Source organism: Taurulus bubalis, assembly GCF_910589615.1.
Source record: "Taurulus bubalis genome assembly, chromosome: 20".
Taxonomy (NCBI): Eukaryota; Metazoa; Chordata; class Actinopteri; order Perciformes; family Cottidae; genus Taurulus; species Taurulus bubalis.
Window position 1 is genome coordinate 14,244,196 of NC_136608.1, and position 22,000 is coordinate 14,266,195.

Below are 22,000 nucleotides of genomic sequence, written 5' to 3' on the forward strand. Positions count from 1 at the left end.
AGTAAAAATGCTGATCGAGGAGAATTTAAACCAAGATGACATCCAGTCAGAGGATCGCTACTGTAGCTAGCCGCTCCCTAGCGCTATCTATCATACTGTGCACCTGTAGCACTGCTTACTATTTATGCTGTAAAGTGCTGGCCAGGAGTGGGCTGGGCCTGCTCACAGAGGAAGGACATGAGGGGCTTTGGGTGGTTTGGAGCCGTGGCTTCTGTTAAAAGTTAACACGGAGGACAAGGTCGGTTATTAAGGTCTTGATTTCACTGCCAAATCCAGTACAGTATGCTAATTGGATGATATGTATTATAATTCAGCGAGGCTACATTATTATTGTTCTGTTCTTGTTCTAGCTCCTACATGTTAGCGAGTGTTTGGGAGATGGCTTGCAAGCCGATTCTATGCCTCAGCTAGGTAGATGTCATGTTACTAGAGGAAACGGATATTTAGCAAGTTTGTTTTTTGATCAAGTTTGAGAGGAAATGGACGCAGGTTGAAGGTTTTCTTGTGAGGGTTTTTTTTTTTTTTTTTTTTTTTTCGGAAAAGAAATGCATGTGCAAAGTTGGGGGATGCTAGAAGTGTAGATTGGCGAATGACAGCGAATTGGCGAGGAAGTTAACTTAAGCTATGTAATGATTCTGCAGTTGCACGTTACTTGAGTGACACACAGGAGGAAGAGGAGGAGGAGGAATCCCTGGTGATGTCCGGAGGGGATCAGACTAGTTGTGCTGCAGTTCAGTTTCTCCTGTTATCAATTTCCATTCCTTGGAACAATATTGATGCACTTTTAAAAACACACTCCTTAAGAATGGTAAGGGGATGGTGGCTGAAGAGAGTTCAGTGGGTTGTTAGGACCTTTTTTTTTTTCCTGTAAGTTATTTGATTATCTTTTTTTTTTTTTTTTCTGGGCTGGATTCCCACGGGGTAACGCACATTGTCTTGAAAGCTACGCCCCAACAGGGGAGAAGACGTAGGATAATCGGTGTTATATTATAATAGAATATAAACTAATGCTGTGTTCACGCCAAACATATTTAGCTTTACTACGGTTGTCGGAAACCAACAATAAGAAGATTGTGCCGTAATTCAAAGGCAATAAACGTGTAGAAAGCATGCAAAATTAACTACGAAATCATGCAGATTTCTTCATATATGAGGCGATTGCTTCATTGTGGCGTGAACACAGCATCTGGAAAGCCAAGTCACTTGTAGACTTTTTTTTTTGATTCCGTGCGTTTATTTAACCTTACTTGAATTTTTTGTGAATCCATAACCAAAACCTTCCAACAGTTCTGTCAAAGAGTTACACACATACCGTGTCCATGTTTTTGCTCTTTATGTAAACTGCTCTCTGAACTGAAGTTTTAAAATGAGGTTTCTCCTTTATAGACATGGGTAGGTGGGGGTTTACATTGTGTGAATGTTTTGACTGTACATAACCAAATTCCCCATGAGCAGAAATGCTTAAAAAAAGAAAGAAAAATGTCCTCATTACATTTTAGAAAAGAAATGTAGTTTCTAAATTGTATTCTTGCATGTTTTGTTGTGCAAAAAAGCCAAATGTCCCCCCCCCCCCCAAAAAAATAAGTGCTTCAAACAGAAAAAATGTTTATGCTTTTAAAAGTTTTGTGTATAATTTCCAAAGTGAGAAAAGTAGATCATACACATTCTTTTGCTGCTATGAAGCTTTTGTTTTCCAGTCTTACACAAAGATGCCTTATATTGATTCACTTGTGTGCTGCTATATTATGAAATGTTGTATATGTAACAAGTCTTCTTTGCTTTTCTGTTTTATGTGTACTAGAGGGAACGTAACAGTTTGGTGCGGGACTGGATGTACTTGTTTTTGCCGATCTTTTTGATTAGCATGTTTTATTCTTTTGTTTTAATGTGTATCTTTATATTCTATCATATTCTTGCTGCTTCTTCGTAATGTTTGTGTACCTCAGGTTAATTTGGACAGATGGAGCGAGAGCCCATCTCGCATTACCTCATCAAGCTTCACATCACTCACACATTGTTTTCACTCTGAATTTGTTGGACGGGTTTCACTTTTTTTTTTTTTTCTTTCTATTTGGATGAGAGTAAGAACGATGCTTCTTCTCTTTTAAATCAAATGTCTGCCGCCAGATTTCACTGAGCAGTTATAAGTGCCTATACATTAAAATAGGTTATTTCATATATCTAAGTAAAAAAAACAAAAAAAAAACAGCCCTTACTGTATGTTATCCATGTATTGGAAAGACAAAAAAAATCTTTGGAATTTCATTGGCATGTTTCGATCGGTTCATTGGAATAAAGTGGAATATTGTTTATTTTTGAGGTACCCATTTAGTCAAAGTTTAAACCAAGAGGACGTTTTATCATTGTTCAGTGTGGTTGGGTTTGAAACTCCTCTGCCACTATCCCCATGTGCAACCACACAGTGTACCTCAACAATTTCTCCTCAATAAATTGACTAAAATCACGTGACTGGTTTGTTTGTCTTCCTGTGCAGACTGAGGTCTGCCCATCTGGATTAATATGATATATGTTGTGCCTTAAGGGAGCTCTTACCTTCATGACGCCACTAGAGGACGACTAAACAACTAAACACATAGACGAGAGGATGAAAGAGAAAGTGGTATTGCCGTCAAAATGATATTTAAAGCAGAACATAGGCAGGTATCTGATCAACCAAGAGCAATTTTTGTATTTAGGATAGCTGTTGGACTTTTGATATATCTCTACAACTAATTACAAGTTGGATGGAAATGGATGGTTGTTCCATTTATTTTGCAGCTTTTAAGATTAAGTTGATTTTACATTTTTTTTCTTCTGTTTACTACAAGCTTTAGATACCATTGACTATGAAGGGCTGTTAACAGTAATACATTTTCACTCTAAATCATCTCAATTAATAACGTGAGACTGATTTATTTGTACATGTAAACATAATGCCAACAAATGCTTCGGATCTTACTTTTAGTTTTTCAAATAATTGATTTACCCAATTTTATTGTTTGTCTTTCTTATCGTAATAACGATAAGAAATAACTTTTCTTCGAGACCATCTTAAAAAGTGACAAATTATCAGACAAAACAAAGCAAGCTATAGTGTGTGGGTGCAATAATATTCCATCAACAAATCAATCACTTAATTAATTGTCCTCATACAAATGCAAATTAGCTATATAATATTATTTTATTTTATACTATATGTATGTATGATTTACTAAAAAGTTAAAATATGTAACAAATGACATATACATTTAATTATACAGATTTGTTTGGAATGTTACATCTGATATTTGCTTTACGCAGCTCTGCAATGCCGATATTGATTTGCGTCATGACGTTGGCGGATGACGTCATGACGTCGGAGGGCCACGTTGCATTATTGCGACAGAGCCAACCAGGAACTACGCAGCACAAGAGCAGCCGCCGACAATGTTTACGTTTAGTCTGACGCTTGTACGACAGTAAGTGATGATTTTAAGGTTTCACTTCTCCTTTTTATATATTCTACAGAGCAGTAGCGTCACGTGCGGGGTATTTAAACATGGCGGCAGTTACAGTTACGTGAACAGTAAAAAAAAAAATTAAAAATAGATAAGAGTTGAGTAACTTAGCTCACGTGTGCTTTGTGGTTCGGTTGTTTAAACTAACCTAGCTGTGTTTTTGAACACGTGACTACCATCTTTAATACACCTTGATGTGGTTTAACTTAGTCAATGACATTGCTTTTATTTTCCCACAGTGGGGAGACTCAGTACAACAGGGACAAGCTGCTGCAAGGTACATGGGTGTCATCAGCTGTTAGATGCATTCATACATATGCTCCCAGAAAAACACTTGAAATGGTCTTGATTCACACTGTTCAAGATGGGGGGTCTGTCTTCCAGGTCAAGGTGTGGACACGCCCTTGTCAGAGACGGGTCTTGAGCAAGGCGCCGCGGTGGGAAGATACCTCAGAGACATCGCCTTCCACAATGTATTTGCCAGTAACCTCCAGCGAGCCGTACAGGTGAGTCAGACCTCACACACACCTCGGGATGTCACACACAGATTAGGTGACAGGAAGTGGATAAGCAGGGTCATAATACAGACTCAATACACTGAGACTGGATCACATCAACCATGTCGTGTTGTCGGCATATTAGGTTTTTATTACTGTTTTACTGTTTTTTTATAATACTTTATTTATTTTACTATGTGTCTCTTGTGCATGTCACCTGTCTGCTGCTGTAATCATGTAATGTCCCCACTGTAGGACTAATAAAGGAATATCTTATATTATAATGACTAGTCTGATGATGACGCGTTTGGAGAAAATCATTAAAACAAATGTCATCATTGTCTTCTCCTGATTGTAAAGGAAAAACAGGATGCATGTTAAGAACAATTTATGAAATAGTCATGTGGACATTCATGTCTCTGCGGTCTTTGACTCACTGATGCTGATAGTGTATTAACTACATTTTTGGTCAACCATGACAGATTTCCTTTTGGCACTACAAATGATTTGAGTCAGTAATTTCCTGATTTTTGTTCCCCCTCATCAGACCGCTGAAATAATCCTGAAGAACAACACTCACTGTTCTGGCACGGAGATGGTTTTGGAGCCGTTACTCAGAGAGAGGGTGAGACCTGTTGTCTTTATACTCGGTCCAAATATGTCAAGTTTTGGACGTATGACTAGTTTATTCTAAGTCGTGGTTGCGTTGTTCATGCAGGGATTTGGCGTCGCTGAAGGACGTCACAAAGATGACCTGAAGAACATGGCCAACGCCGTGGGCCAGTCATGCCGGGACTACACCCCTCCAGGAGGAGAGACTTTAGACCAGGTGAGTCAGACGCAGTCAGGTTTTATCATTTGGAAACTGATTGTTCAGTTAAAAACAGCCACGTTGAAACTCAAGGTCAGGAGAGCATTGCTTGTGCAACAGTGCCACCTAGAGCCCATTTTGAATATTGCATTTAAAACTCAGTCAGTGGACAGAAAAGTGTTGCAAAAAAGTTCATGTAGTTTGCTATTGATGCTAATTAGATTATCTAGGTAGCTTTGTGTGAGTAACAATATTTAGCTCTTTATATTTCATTTATAATGATAGAAAACATTTTTTTAAATCCTCACACTGAGGAGCTGCAACCAGAAGATTTTGTGCACTTTCTTAAAACAATTATCAAAATAGTTCCAGATTTTTTCTTTTTGTCGATCAAGTAACAGATAAATTGACTAATGATTTCAGCTCTCTCTATTTATTTATTTACAGTATGTACAAGGACAAAAGGCTGACAAATGGCAAAAAGAGACTTGAACGGAGACGTTTTGACTCAGTCATTGGCTGACACTTGATTCATGCTCTCAAACCTGCTCTGGCTCACTCTCCCTTTGCTTCTAGGTGAAACTGCGATTCAAAAAATTCCTCAAAGTCCTCTTCAAGCAAATGTTGGATGAACGCGGCTGGCCGGGACCAGACGCCTCCGCGGGAGACGCAGCAAACGGGACGGAAGCCGCTGCCTCGGGCGACGCCCCGGCCGCCGATGGCCTCCAGGGGGTGCCGGTCCACGCGCTGGTCGTGAGCCACGGCGCTTACATCCGCGTAGCCGTCAAGCACCTGGTGGAGGACCTGAAGAGCTCTCTGCCCGCGGGGGTGAAGATGTCCCAGCTGTTTTCGCCCACTCCGAACACGGGTGTCACTCGCTTCATCTTCACCCTGAGCCGGTCCGAGTCCGGCCCGGTCCTCTCAGCCTGTCGCTGCGTCTTTACCAACAGGAAGGAGCACCTGGAACACCTCACAGCGGCCGAGTAGTGTCAAGGGAACGGAAATGGGGTGGGGAGGGTATGTACTGCTTGTGTGCACATGTACACAGTCTCTGACGGATGTAATCACAAGGGACTGAAGGGTAAATAAGAGGCAAAGGCCTCAAAGTATTCTAACTGAATACAGCAATGCACCTACTAAATTATGTTTTCTCAATAATCAATAGCGTTTTACTGTGGATCAAGTCGAAATATGTGCAGTACTGTATTTTCTAAAAGTGTTTATCATCCTCCCAACTGTAGGCCAGTGAGGATTTGTGTTATTACCTCTTTTATCATGTCATACCAAAGTCCAAACTATTTAATGTGTTATTGAACGCGTCACTACGTCCGTGCGTCTCCTCTGATGCTGCTCATTTTACTTGTGCAATACAACATGATGTTTGAATCTTTTTTTGAGTTTTATATATAGCAAAAAATATACTTTATAATACAGGTTGCTCACTATACAAATACTGAGGGGCCAGCTCCTTGTTGTTGAAGGTGTTTTTTTATTCAGAGTCAACCTTTGGGATATAGTAGCGTAGCTAGGGCAACTGAATCCGGCTCCCAGCTCTTCGAAAGTGATGAACACATTTTATTTATATATATATATATATATATATATATATATATATATATATATATATATATATATATATATATATATATTGTTGGTTTAACACGAAATAAAACCACGTGTTCCTTTTGATGGTGGGCTGTGGGGTCAGACTACTTCTTGGCTGGTAGCAGTAACTTCCTGGACTTGAAAATGATGAATGCTTATGTTGACAGGTCAAAGGTTAATGGGTGACAAATTTAACAGCTCCTTAGGGGGGAAAAATGTCACAGTGTATTTTTAGAGTGAAGTGACTCATGTACCTGTTTACTAATTAGGCGGATGAAGTGTGAAAGAGCAGGATATTCAGCTGATAAATGGAACTGCTGAGTAGCTGGGTCAATGTGAAACCTGCTTACTCATTCATGACTTCCTCGTCTTCACCCAATTAGAATACCAAAGCTAAAAAAACATGCTGTATACATTTGCATAAATAACACACAGCACTACACATGTTTCCTTTATAGTTTATTTGGTCCCAAACACTCCACAACTTCATACATTCAAAGACAAACCGTGTTTTCTAATACATTTTAACTTTAAAGCGTCCTCATAAATACCATAAATAACAATAAAGGAATGGAATTAAATAAATAAATACTCTTTGGGACTGGTTTTGGTGTTTGCTGGTGGTGCCCAGCACCTAAATCACACAGCACAGATACATTCACACATAAGTACTGTGCTTGAAGTGATCTGTAGTTTTGGGAATTGGATTTGGAAATCTATATCAGTAAACTTAGCGCTTTAAAATATCTGCAAAACCTAACCTTAACTCTACTAAATGCAACTCTTAAGTATATTCATGTATATATTTTTTGTGTCAAATCACGCCTGCCTAGTTTCACATCAGTAGGCAGGGCCTTCAGCCCTCCAGAGGTAGGCGTCTGTCTTGAGAATAACATCAATGTCACTTTGAAATGTGGGTTTCTCAGACCAGCTGTTAAAACCTTAACGAGAAGAGGAAATAAAACTCAATGCAATCAAATCATTACTAAAATGAATCGAGTAGTTCTTTAGGGAAACCAAACAATGTCTATGAATAATTAAAAAAATGAAGCCATTTCTCATTATGCAATAGCTCAGTGAGCAAGTGCCAGATAACTGTAATAGATGGGAAATGGGTTCGGATCACTCAGCTTGACACAAAACCAAGATGTTCTGTTTCTGAGGAGAAAATAGTCAGATGGAATATGAGACTAACATTTTTAAATTCCTATTTGCTCCAAACCGGCTTATGAACGTACAACATACTCATTATTGATGAGATGAATCCAGGTAAAACACGCATCCCTTGTTCATTTATCTTAGGAAATCTGCAGTGATCTCAAAGAATTGTATTTTAACACGAATTGTGCAAAAGGGCTGCAAGTCAAGTCTTTTTTTGGGGGGTGGGTGGGGACAATGATGACAGAAAATACATAATTTAACCCAGCCTCCTAAAGTCTCAGTTTGTTCTCATATGATCACAAACTACATGGTTAAACTCATTTATATACAAGTAAATATATCCTATCAGTGACCTCTAATCAGCCCATGGTGCCGGTGCTGCGGGGGCTGGCCGGGTTGGACGAGTGCACGTTCCACGGGTCGTGGGTGGACGGAGCCAGCGGCGTCTCGCGGCACACGTTGCGCACGTCGTCCCCGGTCTCCACCTCCACCTCCACTTCCACCTCTACTTCCACCTCCACCTCCAGATCCGCGTCGTCCTCCGGAGCGGCCCGCGAGTCCGAGCCCTCCTCGGTCCGACCCAAGTACACGTTGTGCGGGTCGGAGGGATCCACCACCTGGTTCCTCTTCTCCCGGTGCAGCAGCAGGCGCTCCAGCGGCACCGTGTTCCTCTTGGGCAGGAAGAGGGAGGTTTGCGGGACGTTCTGTCCGGCCAAAAACACCTGCCGGGAGCCCTCCAGGTTGAACAGGATGCCGGTCCGGCTGGAGAAGTACACGTCCCGGTTGTTCTCCAGGAGTCTGTGGTTGAACAGACAGTCGTCCCGGAGGCAGATGGGCTGAAAGACAGACGGAGAGAGAGATACGTCTAAACTACAGTGAAGGAATATCATATCCCGAAGTATATAATACATCCATCTGATCCAATGACATTATTCTGCAAAAACACTAGAATATTAGGGTTGAGGTGATTTCCTTTTATTTCTAGTTCAAATCACTTTTCATTTCCTAGATATCAGCGTGTATCATTATGCTATATTTTTTCCGGTATTAACTTTAAAACTGTTCTAGTCTATTAACAAGTCGACAGTTTAAATAACTTCGCCACCATTTGCAGTTTGCTCCCTTCATATCAATGCATGCATTAAAACAAATCCAACAATACATTCACGTGTAAACAACACTACACTTTGTGCGTAAAAGGATAGAAAGCGGTGTTAAAAACTAAGTAAACCCTCATAGCTGTGCCAATTATGAAACGTTTATTAAATCGATTTAGTTCAAAGTAGAAATTTGACAAACAAAGTGTTAAAAAATAATGAAATAATTTGAAGATATTCCATATTTGCGATACGTTTGTGCGTAAAAAGATGTCTCCTTACAGGTTAAAAACGATGCGTAAAACCTCACAAGGGTTCCAAGATAGATAAGCTCAAAAGTAAAACTTTACTATAATGGATCGATTGAATTAATAGTCACAACGAATCGGACTGGAAGTAAGTATTGGCTTACCGAGCTGAATGGGTTGCCCTCCAAATCCATACACAAGTAACGGCTACTTTTGACGCCGAAGATGGCAACGCGCTCCCTTGTTTCAGCTCTCAGTAAAATCACACCTGTCAGGAGGAAAAAAAGCAATGAGCATTGGAGTGTTTAAAGATACAACTTCATATTGCCACATTGCAAATAATAAACATAACGAGGAAAACACGTCTTACTATATGAACTCCTGACTGTAGTCCTGCGCACGGTGCCATCTAATCTGATCTCCAAGTAGAAGTTGTTGAGGTCTGTGGACGTCTGCAGGTGGACATATCTCCTCGGGTTCCCCCAGTTGGATCCAACCAGCGGCGACGGGTTCGGGGCCGTTTCCCCGAGAGGAAATCCCTGAAGCACGGTGAGGAAGAGCGCCAGCACGGTGTCCCTCATCCTCAGTCTCCTGTTGACGTCCATCCTGGAGCAAACCGGTGCTTTCCACTGCGAGAGCTGCTGGGAGTTTTCAGATGCTCTGTTGTCCCAAAGTTTGGAACCAGTTCCTATTTAAAGCCCCTTGAATGCCACTCCTGCTCACATCCTTTGCGTGGAGAAAGAAGGAAAAAAAAGAAACTCGCCCCCAAAGCAGATGTGCGGGTTTTCTGCAGCGGAAGGGCCATTTCCACCCGATGCTCTTGGTCAGGCTGGACTCTTATTTTTGGTGACACGTCTTGACTCATCCACCTTAAACATTATTCTAAGACTATTTAGTAATGGTCCAAAGTGTTGGTTTGGACTGGAAACAGGGTGCAAATGGGCATATGAAGAAAAAGAAGAATAAAGACAACAAAAAGAAAGGACATTTAAATCAGGAATAAAATATACTTGTTAGTTGTATTAGTTAAATTCGTGAAAACTATATAACTACATTCATTCATAATGAATCAAGCGTTATGTGAAATGTTTTACAGTGTTGTTCAGTGGGTTAGACGTTCAGTCAAAGTTTGAAGTTACTTCAGTTTGTTGCTTTTACGCACCTGCCCACCGATCATTTCAGCATTTCACCAGCAGAGGGAGCCACTTCCTCATTTAGTACAGTTTTACTGTTGTGTTTAACTGGCTAAACTATTTTTGGATGCTGGAGTTTCAACATGGGACACTTTTAAACTATATTTCGGTAAAGAACTATCCTTCTTTTTGGACAAAAACACATTTAAACAGCTTCTTTTACAAATAAAACTATTTTGTATCTAGGGAATTGAACCCATAACCCACTTCTAAACGTAGACGATTAAGATAATCTTCAAGTTTAATTTGCACACAAACAAACATAAACCAAACTGATTTTACATGATTTCAAGTACTACACTTAGGTAAAAAAAATCTTAATTTTATGCTCCTCTTTACTTCTATTCTACGACAATTCAGAGAAAAAGAAATGGCACGTTTTACTCCATAACATTTATTTAATACTTGGTCAGATTAATAATACAAAATATAATCGACAAATGAATTATGATGTAATATTATGAATACAAATAAGACTTTTTCAATTGCTGGAAGTATATATAGTAATCAATATAATGCATCAATAATCATAATTCAATGATATAATACATTATTCTGAAATGGGCCATTCTGGATTATGAGTACTGTTTGTATATGTCTATGCTAATACTTAAGAAACTTTTTGAATGCAGGACTTTTACTTGTATTTCGACACCGTTGTCTTCTCCCCTTATTGACAAACACACATTCAAGTCAGAGATCAGCTGATCCGACAGAGACAACATCAACACTTTACCAGCAACCAGTTAAAAAAAAACTTTTATTGTTATCTCAGGAATACAGTGGACTGCTGTGCACAGCACATACGTACAAAAATAAAAGGAAAAACTTTAATATCCTTACTTAGCATTGTCTGTTTTCAGAAACAAATGACTGAAGTTTGTTTCGTCTTAATTTACAGTCATCAGCAAACCAAAACTAAGGCAGAGGGTGAGGTATATGAGAACAGAGATGAGAGGAATAGAGTGGAGACTCACTCCCTTTTAAAGCAGGAGTTTAAAAAAACAAACACATGGAGCACACACCCCTCATTAAGCTTTGGGGCTGAGGCATGCTAGTACATTAAACATGATTTAAAAAAGATATTCCTCCCCTTGAATTAATTCAAATTTGATCTATGATAAGCTGTGGACAGAAAAAAAAAACACAACGATAAATCTGGATAAAATCTTTTGGTCAAAGCTGAAAGGGTGAGCTTTTTGTTTCAGACACAGAGCTTCACTCTTTTAGGGATCCAGCTCTATTTCTTGACAGAAAAATGGAGGAAAAGTTTTTGTACGCTAGTTTATAATCAAGTAAGGTGCTGCCTGCTACAGACGTCAGACATCTTTGATTGTGAGGGTCAGCGAGGGAAGTGCTCGTTGCTGTGCATGCGCAAAGTTCACTTCCACGGCTTCCTCAGCTGAAAATGCTGAAACAAGACTCTTTTTTTTGTCGACTACTTCAGCCTCCTCCCCAAAAAAAAGACAACAAGAAATGTACATCAGTGTGTTTCATGCAGCCTCATCTACAGCAGCAACAAGTCTGTTTGTTTTTTGAAGCTCCCGATAATTACATTTGAATCAGAACCAAAAAAAAAAGAGCGAGAGATTTATCTGATAGAAAAATACTGGTATGAATCGACCCGTGCAGCAGGTGATACTGGTGGCGAGAGGCGTTCAGGGTCGGGGGCGGCGGCGTCCGGCAGCAGCAGCAGCAGCAGAGGGCCCGTCCTGCAGCAGGAGAGGTGAGGCCCTGCGTGAGTGACTGTGCTCTCTGCCTGCTCCTCGCACACACTGCATTAACTCTGCAGATGTCCCCAACACAAGTACTTACAAAGGGGGAGGGGCCAGCAGGTTGTGGAGCTGCATTTTACAGAGGTGGAGCTCTCTAAATTCAGAATTGTGACGAAGAAGAGCTATGAGTGGGCTTTTTCTTTTCTTTTTTAAGTTGGAGAGCTACTCTCGAGCCATCGGTTCGCCAAAGCCTATTCTGTTTCAGCGTGAGATAAAGTATTTCCTGCGTGAAAAAGCCTGTTCAAATTCCTATTTCATGGAAACAGTACGACCCATATAGCCGACCACCCCGGCCACTGGGGTTGGGGCCAAGGCTGGTCCGTGACTCTGACTTTGAACTAAAAAAGGCTGAAAGGAGAGGAGGAAGCTCCTGGGTTACAGCTGGAATCCCAAGGACCCACGAGCAGAGGTGGGTGGCGGCGGGGTGACAGAGCTCAACGGGCGGGTAAGGGGGCGGGGGGGCGCTCAGGTATGTGGAAGGCTGCCTGTCCTCCTGGCAGATCCACATTCCTGCAGGGGGTTTGACGAACAACAAAGACAGCGGGGCGGCTTCCTCGCATTCGTCTTTCCGGGATTTAAAATAGTCCTGCTGTACCTCTTCTCAGCACGAGAACGCACGGAGGCGGCGAGATTCAGGTTTTCTCGGTTAACAGCTGCAGAGATGCACGCTATAAGACTCTCAAACATAAACAAAATGAATACGTCACATGATATTAAGTTAATCCACAAGGTAGCCTTGAGTGTATGAAGCATGGTACATCCTCAGCTTTGTAAACAATCTGCCACTATGCATGGTAGCGATCCATTCTTACATGAATACGGCCTTTTGAATACCCCTCAAATTGATCATAAACATCCTAAAAATCGACAACATAGCGTGCATCCGGTCCGTCAACTGCACCGTCCTCTAGTCCTTCGGTGGCGAAATACAATTGGCTCGTCCATAATTGCGACACCTTCGCTGCCACTGCAGTGCTGCTGCAGAGCACACAGACGCACCTGCTCCGCCAAACACACACAGATCAATTAAAAAAAAGGGACAAAACGTGGGAGGAACGACTCTCACCCAAACATTCAGGCACCATCGTCGATGGCTAACTGTGCAACCTGAACTCTTTTTGCCTCGTTCGCGGCAACTGCGACAAAAGCAGCGTTTTTTAAAAAGCTCCTGAATTCTTCTTTTACATTTGCAACTATTTACATCGGGGGGTTTCTTCATTGGTTTCGTGGACACCGGACATCGTTTTTCAACAGCAGCGTCTACTCAGTCGATCCTTTTGCTAACCAGGTCCAACAAAGTAGAAAGTCCTCCATGCTCAGACGGATCCGTACTCCACCCTGTTTATCAGCCACACAGTCAAACTTCTGGCCTCGCTCCACCTTCCATGGCCGACCGCTCTCTGGTCTCAACCACAGACTGTATATTACTTAATCGATCTAATTACGGAAAAGAAAATAAACCAGAGATAGTCGAGCCCCTGCCCCCCACCCCTCTGAGGCCCTCTGCGGAGTGTCAGCCCTATTTCTGACTCCAGCAGGTGTCTCTTACATGCAAGTTTCAGGGGGCCACAAGTGGGAACACCAAGGCACCTTTCATTTCGTGCAGCAAAGGTAGTGCATTTAAGTTTCCCCCACTGCAGGACACTGCTAATCGAGCAGGGAGCCGTCAAGCGCTCAAAAGGGTTCGAAAGAAATCATAAACTTAGCAGATATTTGAGCAGAAGTCCATGCATCCCTTTATCTAGTAGAGTGGTTCTTTGAGGTAATAAAAAGTGTTCATTTCACTCTTTAAAAGCACAGGATATAGCTCATCCTCCATCTCAAAAAAAAGGAAGTGACACGTAGTTCAGTTACAGCAAGCACCAAGGTAAAGTGAGACAGGCGAAGGCTTCCACTCTCATTGTCCATAAAAACAACAAGCAGCACAGTACATATACAAAGATAGCTATCCAAATATACATATATACGTATATATGTATATACATATATATATAAACAGAATAAATATTTGTGTTTTCCTTCGCAGTCCATCGGTGTGTTTATCATGACGATGCGTTTCTATATTACCTGGAAGAACATCCACATGTGCAAATTACTGAGTTATTGCCGGTTTCTCTCATAGCCGCGGGAGGAAGTGTGTGACGGTCGAGGCGGTGGTGGCCTTGTTGCCTCTCTTGGCACGGCCATGCTTGCTGAGGGCGACGTAGAAGCCCTTGTAAACAAAAGACTCATAGGCGTTGTAGTTATTGGGCAGCAAGGTCTCCTTGAACTTGCACTCATCCACGAAGACTCTCTAGAAATGCCAGAGAGAGAGAGAGAGAGAGAGAAAGAGAGAGAAGGTGGATAAATCTCACGGATGACATCACAACGTGTGCACGGTTTCAACGTGAGCTTCTCTTTGGCAAATATTCTGGCTAGAAAGCAGGAAGCTGGGATACTCTCGTATCGCAGTGAATAAATCCCAGGGAGGCTCACGAGAGAACTATCAGGAAAAATTATGATTTAAAGGAGAAATGCAACTAAATAAGCGACGATCAAATGCTAAAATGATGTATGCATATATATTATATATACAGCGTTAGGGCACGGGGGCACATTATAGAATATAGGTTAACACATTGTAGTCCGTAAAATGCGTATTTCTAACCACATTTGGACAAAATCAATATCAATTTAATGCCTTTATTACAATCTTATGGCGAGTTTATTTATGCAAGTTTTAATACCAACTAAATCGTAATACCTCAAAGACATTCAGTTTCTACAAACCCCCTTTTTTTACTTAAAAAAGAAGCTCAACTTATTAAATGTTAAATATTGATTAAACACAACAACTTAAACACACTTCAACAACCGAAATAAAAAGCTTAACACTGTCTGATCAAAGAGGAATACAAAGGACGAGATTTTGGTACGATCAATACTCAACGGCAAACAGGTCTTGAGGTTTGATGACCAGACGTATAGTAAAGTTATTGTATCTTTCATTGTAAACTTAGAAACCAAAATGTACAAGAATTTCATGATTTATTTGACTTCCCGCTCTATGAGCAACACATTGCTCTCTATTAATAAAAGATAAATAAACACCCGCTCATTACAAATCAACAGCACATACTAACCATGAAATAGAAGTGCTGACACTGCATTTATAAGACTAGAAGACTTTAATTAAATAATCTGTTTGACTGAATAAGTTTATAACGGTGTTTTAACGTATACAATGTCAGTGATTTTTTTAACATGTATGAAAATACCCACTACATGTTGATTACTCCGAAATATACAGATACTATATATATGTGAATATCACATAAAAAACATTGTCTTTTTTTGCCGTCAAAGACATTAACTGGCCTTCATTTAAAAAATGGGTCATAAGTTAAACGTTTGTTTTCTGTTTGTTGGTTTTAATTATGAAATGTTGACTTATTGTTTGACTATTGTCATGTTCACTGACGGGTTACGTTTAATATCTGCTTTGATGAACTTGGGGAGGAATAAACTAAATATATTAATGAAAAAAGTACAGATTCCAGTACACAAGTAAAGTACTTAAGTACTCCTTTAAAATATACTTTACTTGATTATCTCCAGTTTGTGCTTTATATATTTCATTACATCTCAAGATGGAAATATGTAAACGTTTGCTCCATTACGTGAATCTGTTATTTTACATTAAAACAACTGATTAGTTTATCAAATATGATGCATTCAAAATCAAACTACACAAATGTGTGTAAATGAATTACATGTTGCATAAACATTCACATAATATCTATTGGTGCCACTCACCTGTGGTACTTTTGATATTTAAATCACAATTTGTTGATAATACTTGTACTTTTACTGAAGTACAATGTTGAGTGCTGGACCTTTACTTGTAATTGAGTACTTTTATATTGTGATATTGTTACTTTTACTCAATGGTGGAAAGTTACTAGAAGTACATGTATTCAAGTACTGTACTTAAGTACAATTTTGAGGTACTTTACTTGAGTTTTTTTTCTAATCTGTGCTACTGTATACATCTAATCAGAGGCCAATATTTGTATGTCTTACTCCTTTACATTAATCTTACAATTTTAGTTATGTTGCACATTTATTGCACATAAAGTAATCCACAAATATTATTCTTATTCTTATTATAAGACTTAATTCTTCCTCTGGGGTAAAGTCCCGAGCCACCCAGCAGCAGAATAAACCACCATTAAAACATTAAAATGTGTTGTATTAAAAATTTTGTGTGTAGTCGTATTTTGATGCTAATACATTTGTACTTTCAAAAATGTGAATGCAGGACCATTACTTGTAACAGAATATTTTCACACTGTATATTATTAAATAATAACCCCCCACACTGACAAAACCCCTCCTATCATCAGAGCATATTAATAACACAACAGTGCCCATAAACCCGCGGATGCAGCAGCTACATGCACTCATCTTACACTGAGCAGGACGTGTGTGTGTGTGTGTGTGTGTGTGTGTGTGTGTGTGTGTGTGTGTGTGTGTGTGTGTGTGTGGTCTCGTGTGTGTGTGTGTGTGTGTGTGTGTGTGTGTGTGTGTGTGTGTGTGTGTGTGTGTGCGTATACGTGTGTGTGTGGAGAGAGAGAGAGTTGCGCACACACACGTACCGTTCCGTATAACCTTCCCCTGCTGTTCATTGCGACAAACAGCTCACTCCTCACCCCGAACATGCTGATCACTCCTCGGTCCACGGTGGAGATCTCTATCAGACCTAAAGGGAGGAGGCAAAGCAGAGGAAGAGTCACAGCGCGACCGGGGGGGACAAAGTCGAGTCAACCGGCCTCTGCAGCAGCGATGGGTGTAACCTTGCAGGTGCATTGCGACTGCATGATGCTCCCAGTCACCCACTTGCAGCCGAAACAGTGTGAGGAGTGTATAGTTTACAGCGTGCTGAGTGCGCTGCGTGTGCGTGTCCTGCTGCAGCGGGACGCGGGGGTAAAAATAAGTTGCCTAAAGTCTAAACTGGGTCCAAAGCATTCATGTCATGTTTTTGGCTTGGGAGGATATTTCGCACTGCACGGATGTATGGCTCGGCACACTGCAACATCTCTTTATTAAATAGCATGCACACCAAGACAAGATTGAACTTTTTTAGATTATTATTTTTTTGCGCATAATGTTATGCGCACTTCTTTTTTGGGGGGTGGGGGGGTTCTTCCCCGGGGTCCAGTGCTTTGCCGGATGCAACTCACTGTATTGGTTCTCACTGTGCACGCCGCTTATCCTGCCGTCCGGGAGCACCTGCAGGTGAAACCCAATGCCCACGTTGCAGTACAGTCGCCGCACTCTTTTGATGCCCTGCAAATAGTCACTCTCCCAGTTCAGCTCCGATTTCGACCCAGTTATACCCAGATAGGAGCGTGAGAAGAGCGTCTCCCACTTCTTTTCCAATAAAGTCGCATTAGTCCTGCTCGGAATCGGGTAAGATGAAACGATCCCCCAGAGAGAAGTCCACAGTACAAGCACTGCTGGCAGCGTCCAGTGCGTCCTGGCCCCGCTGGACATGCTGGAGAGGCTCCTTTGCGCAATGGCCATCCAGTTCACCTTTGGGGCACGTGGTCAAAGTTACCTGCCCTATGAATGCAACTCTTCTTATGTGTTGTCCTTTGGCATGGTGGTGGTAAAGGCTTGTTTGGGGATCGAGGCAGATCAGGGCCCCATAGCCCGGGATCTGAGCAGGAGGAGAGGGACGGAGCGCGTCGGAGCTTGAATTGGTGCCGTTGGCGATGATCATCTTTCGCCGCTCCGCGCCTCTGGACAGGCAACGCGCTGCTCGTGGAGGGGAACACCACTCACTGCAAAAAAAAAAAAACAGCTCACCTAGCCAACGACTCTGACATCCTACAATGACATCACTGTGACTTCACCGCTGCACCCCCCCATCAGACGTGGGAGATGGGAGGAGGAGGAGGAGGAGAGACAGTTACAGGACCCCAGCAGCAGCAGCACTTCTGATAGGAATGATGGGGGGTGCTGCACCTTCACACCGGCGTCAAACAAGCCGGAGGGGATAAAAAGAAGCGTTTCCTGTGGGGCTTTTCAAAATAAAACTCGGTGTCAGAGCGTGGCCAGGTTCCAACTCTTGCACCCATCCCCTCGGCTCCCAGAACGATCTAACCTAGTTAATACACTATACACAGTTAAGGAGAAACCTAAATACATGCGTCACTACTCAGCAGGAGCAGTTACCAAATTATTAAATGAGCATGACAATTATGTGAATTACATATGGCCTCCCCAAATTTAAGTTTATGTTACAGACATGGTTTAATTTGTCATTAACCATTAAGAAAAAAAATGCTAAAAAGTCAATTGAAAGAAACATTTATAGACAAATATGTGTTTAATCATTTTTAAGAGCAACAATTACAACATATTGGATATATGGGAACATATAGGATTTGCTGCTTTTTGCTGTTTTATAAAATTGGAAAATGTATCTCTTTGAAATTAGGACTTTTGGGAACAAAAAACAAGACATTTGAAGACTAGGAATGTGGACATTTCATTTCTTTGTAGACAATAAAAAACTAATTACAGTCTGTTAATGACAATAATTGCTAGTTGCAATGTATTGATAGGGATTTAATTCAAGATGAGGATGAGCCTCCATTTGGTCAGTCGAGGTATTTCCATATGACAACATGTATGTACAAGATAGATTAGTCTGAAAATTCGCATCAAATCTCATTTCAAAGGATTTCATGGTCCCTAATATTTCCCCCAAGTGCTTTTATTTTGAAGGTAATTTAACCTACTCTCTGATTTCCTGTGGCTAATTGTGGCTGACCTGACGTAGCTCTTCCTCACATGGGAGACCTACAGGAGGGGAGGGTGTGTGTGTGTGTGTGTGTGTGTGTGTGTGTGTGTGTGTGTGTGTGTGTGTGTGTGTGTGTGTGTGTGTGTGTGTCTGACTTTCATTGGCGTTGAGCAATCATGGGATGGATGGATACTGTGTCCAGAGCCCAAATCGGGAGGGTGGTCATATGTCCTGGCAGCCTGCTGCCTTATTTAGAAGGAAGGTGTAAAAACAGTCACAGCCAGTCACAGGAGAGCAACTGGCAATCCTGTCTGACACTTCCTTAGCTGTTTGTTCAGGAAGTTGACACAACCAGATATTTTGCCTGGTCCGATTGCGCGTTATTATTGTAAGTAACACACCCCGCAAGTAACAGAATAATATAACCTGCGTGTATCAAATGCTCGGCGTTATTTTGAGGTTCAGTGGTCGTAAAGTGGTCAAGAAAATGAGTAAAAGACCTAAAAATGAGGCAAAAATCACCATTTTAGAGACAACATTTTTTATCTAGAATGTGGAGAAATCAAAAATAAATCTGAGTGCGCCGTGTTCAGACTCCTCCACCTCCCCGCTCGCATCCCGTCCTGCAGGGTGCTGGTAGGAGATGAAGGCTCGGGGGAATTCCCACCGCGTCACCGAGCACGAGGCTCTGGGGCCCCGAGGTGCTCTCGGCTGCCAGGGAGCCTAAAGCCCACCGTAGCAACCGGAGAGGCCGTGTTGCTGATAAACAGCCGGGGCAAGACAACCAATAATGGAAAAACAACAAACAAACAAAACATTAATATATCCTACAATGCGGAGACACGTTAATAGCAAAATGCTAACAGAAATGTATAAATACATATTGACAGTCATTACGTTTTAAATGACGGAGTACATGTTTTAATGTACTTAAAGATTCACTGTATATTGTATATTATTACTGCATGTAAGTAGTGAATATATAAAGAATATATGTGAAGTTAAAGAGACTAACAGGACTTCTTAGTCCCACTGGACCAGCACATTAGTGATCTGCTGTGTCAGCACATGACGATGCAGTCCAAGGCAACCTGAATAGACAAAACTACGGGCTTATTGACAGAGTGTGACTTCAATCAATGGAGAGTGGGCACCGCTAATGAGACGCTGCTGAGCTCTGGAGATTAATTCAGCTAATACTGGTGTACTGGCTGAGGGTGCTTTTTCTTTTATAAAGCCTGAAGCAAAATGCTCAACAAGAGATCACTCAAACATATTACATAAATAAAGACTAGTACAGCTGCAACTGTACCTATTATTTTCATTAGTGATTCATTTGCACTTTTTTTAAATGAATTGTTTGGTCTATAAAATTTGAAAAAATAAATAAAATTACATTTTCTATATTTGAAGATAAAAAAAAGCAACAAAATTCTCACATTTTAGAAGCTGAAACCATATGCGTCAAAAATAACTTTAATGGATACTCAAGCAATTATATTAAGTACTGGACTTCCATAAAGTTGGGGGCGGAATAAAACAATAGTACAATTTAAGCAGAAGAGGTCAAAAACACTGGATCCTACATTTCCCACAATGCAATAGTGTCGTCTTTACGCCTCCCCCTGCCTCCTAAATGCTCACTCCTTTTAACACACCTGCAGTTTGTAGAGCAAAGTTATTAAACAACAATACAAGTTTCCCTTTAAACCACAATCCAAATAGTTGCAATATTTGTTTTTTCTGTTGATCGTAATATCGATTAATCAACTAATGGTTTCAGCTTCAGACCGGAAAAAGAGTCGAGCTATGAAGACAAGACTCGACAACCCAAACTAGATGGGAGTTAGATGGAAACTTGCCCACGTTAATATATCAGAAGACCAGAAACTAGAGTCTCAAGCCAGAGAAAAGTGTTTACTGTCGTCAGGTCAGCTGTCTTTGTTGCAAGTACAGGATCTTTTTAGCGCAGACACACACACACACACACACACACACATCAATCAGAAAATGAACCCGAGGGAACAGCCATACAAACAGCTTTTGTGCATATTACTAAAGTGTGAGTAACTGGATACAGGAGGATGCAAAGCTCTTCCAATTACTGTTTTATTAACGTGGGGTTTAAAACACGAGATTGAAACAACAGCTGAGGAGACCCGGAGATGGAGGGGGGAGAGGGGGGGATTTCCCTGGAATGACATAGACGGCATAGACGTGCAATAATACTCAGTCCAACTGTGTATGTATGTACAGACGACACAACCAAGGCTGTACAGGCCTTCACAGGAAATGATTGACATTATTCACCAACAATATTTACACGTACAAGGCTGAGACAAAACTTTACATAATCGATCATAAACAATTGGATTTCATTGGCTCCAGTGGAGCAGAGGCTTGTAAATTAAAATAGTAACGGCACCACCCTGAAAGGAGCTCCGATTTTTGCTGAACAAGCTGATGTATAATTCAACAGCCAAAAAAACTGCACCGTTCTTTTCCTATGCTGCTTTGTGAAATTCGTGCAGCAAATCCACCGGGAACCACTAACTGACTGGCATGCCTCGTTACGAGAACGTATGCTGAAATATGTGAGATCTGTTCTGCTTCCTCCCTTATTATTGTGTCAAGCTTTGAGCTGCGCAGAGGAGACAAAGAGCAGCCTGTCAGAAGTTGCCAGTAAAAATATCTTTTCAAGGGTACAGCGTGTGCACCTTGCAGAGAAAGATGTGCCTGCATGCTGCTAAATTGGGCGTAGAGTGACTAAGGGGAAAAGAAGCACGGCAGAGGTGACTTTTACGCAGGTTACAAATCCCCACCAATGACGCAGCAATTTTTATGCTCACGTCGGTAAGATAGGCTGTGTATTCTAAAACAAAAAGACCCATCTATTGGATGCATAGTCAGAGGGAGGGAATATAGAACCACACTGTACCTCTACATGACAAAACTGTTACTGAATGGTTGCAAACACAAACACATGCAGCGACCCCACCTTGGTAAAGAAAATGACGACATATTCACGAAAGCCATGTGTTAACAAGACTTGGAACAACGATTGGTGAAATGATCTTTTGTCAAATGACAGAAAATGTATCTATATCTACTTTTTAATTATCAGTTGAGCAAAAATGCAGAAATCTCATGTTAGAATTTGCTGATTTTCTTTGTCATACATGTTCGTGAATTAAATCTACATTTGGGTTCTGGGCTGTTTTGGACATCTTAATATATATTTTTGCATTGTTGGCATTTTTAATTTTTGTTTAGACCAAGCTATTGATTGATGATGAAACAAATCTTTAGTTGCAACCCTATTTCGC

The 22,000-nt window shown here is 41.1% G+C and overlaps 3 protein-coding genes across 3 annotated transcripts; 1 reads left to right on the forward strand and 2 right to left on the reverse strand.

Annotated features, from left to right (window-relative positions):
- Nucleotides 1–3,397: 3,397 nt before the first annotated feature.
- tigarb (TP53 induced glycolysis regulatory phosphatase b) lies at nucleotides 3,398–5,795 on the forward strand. Its single transcript, XM_079236358.1, has 6 exons — nucleotides 3,398–3,458; nucleotides 3,737–3,774; nucleotides 3,882–4,003; nucleotides 4,542–4,619; nucleotides 4,713–4,823; nucleotides 5,382–5,795. Exons 1-6 carry the CDS (start codon nucleotides 3,427–3,429, stop codon nucleotides 5,790–5,792), a joined length of 792 nt encoding a protein of 263 aa, XP_079092484.1. The 5' UTR covers nucleotides 3,398–3,426; the 3' UTR covers nucleotides 5,793–5,795.
- Nucleotides 5,796–7,930: 2,135 nt separating this feature from the next.
- fgf23 (fibroblast growth factor 23) lies at nucleotides 7,931–9,521 on the reverse strand (the record flags this gene model as incomplete). The annotated part of the gene is made up of 3 exons (XM_079236275.1): nucleotides 7,931–8,407; nucleotides 9,081–9,184; nucleotides 9,287–9,521. The coding sequence occupies 3 exons, from the start codon at nucleotides 9,519–9,521 to the stop codon at nucleotides 7,931–7,933; spliced, it is 816 nt and encodes a 271-aa protein (XP_079092401.1).
- Nucleotides 9,522–14,000: 4,479 nt separating this feature from the next.
- LOC306752543 (fibroblast growth factor 6-like) lies at nucleotides 14,001–17,449 on the reverse strand (the record flags this gene model as incomplete). The annotated part of the gene is made up of 3 exons (XM_079236317.1): nucleotides 14,001–14,177; nucleotides 16,522–16,625; nucleotides 17,107–17,449. The coding sequence occupies 3 exons, from the start codon at nucleotides 17,447–17,449 to the stop codon at nucleotides 14,001–14,003; spliced, it is 624 nt and encodes a 207-aa protein (XP_079092443.1).
- Between the last annotated feature and the right edge of the window lie 4,551 nt (nucleotides 17,450–22,000).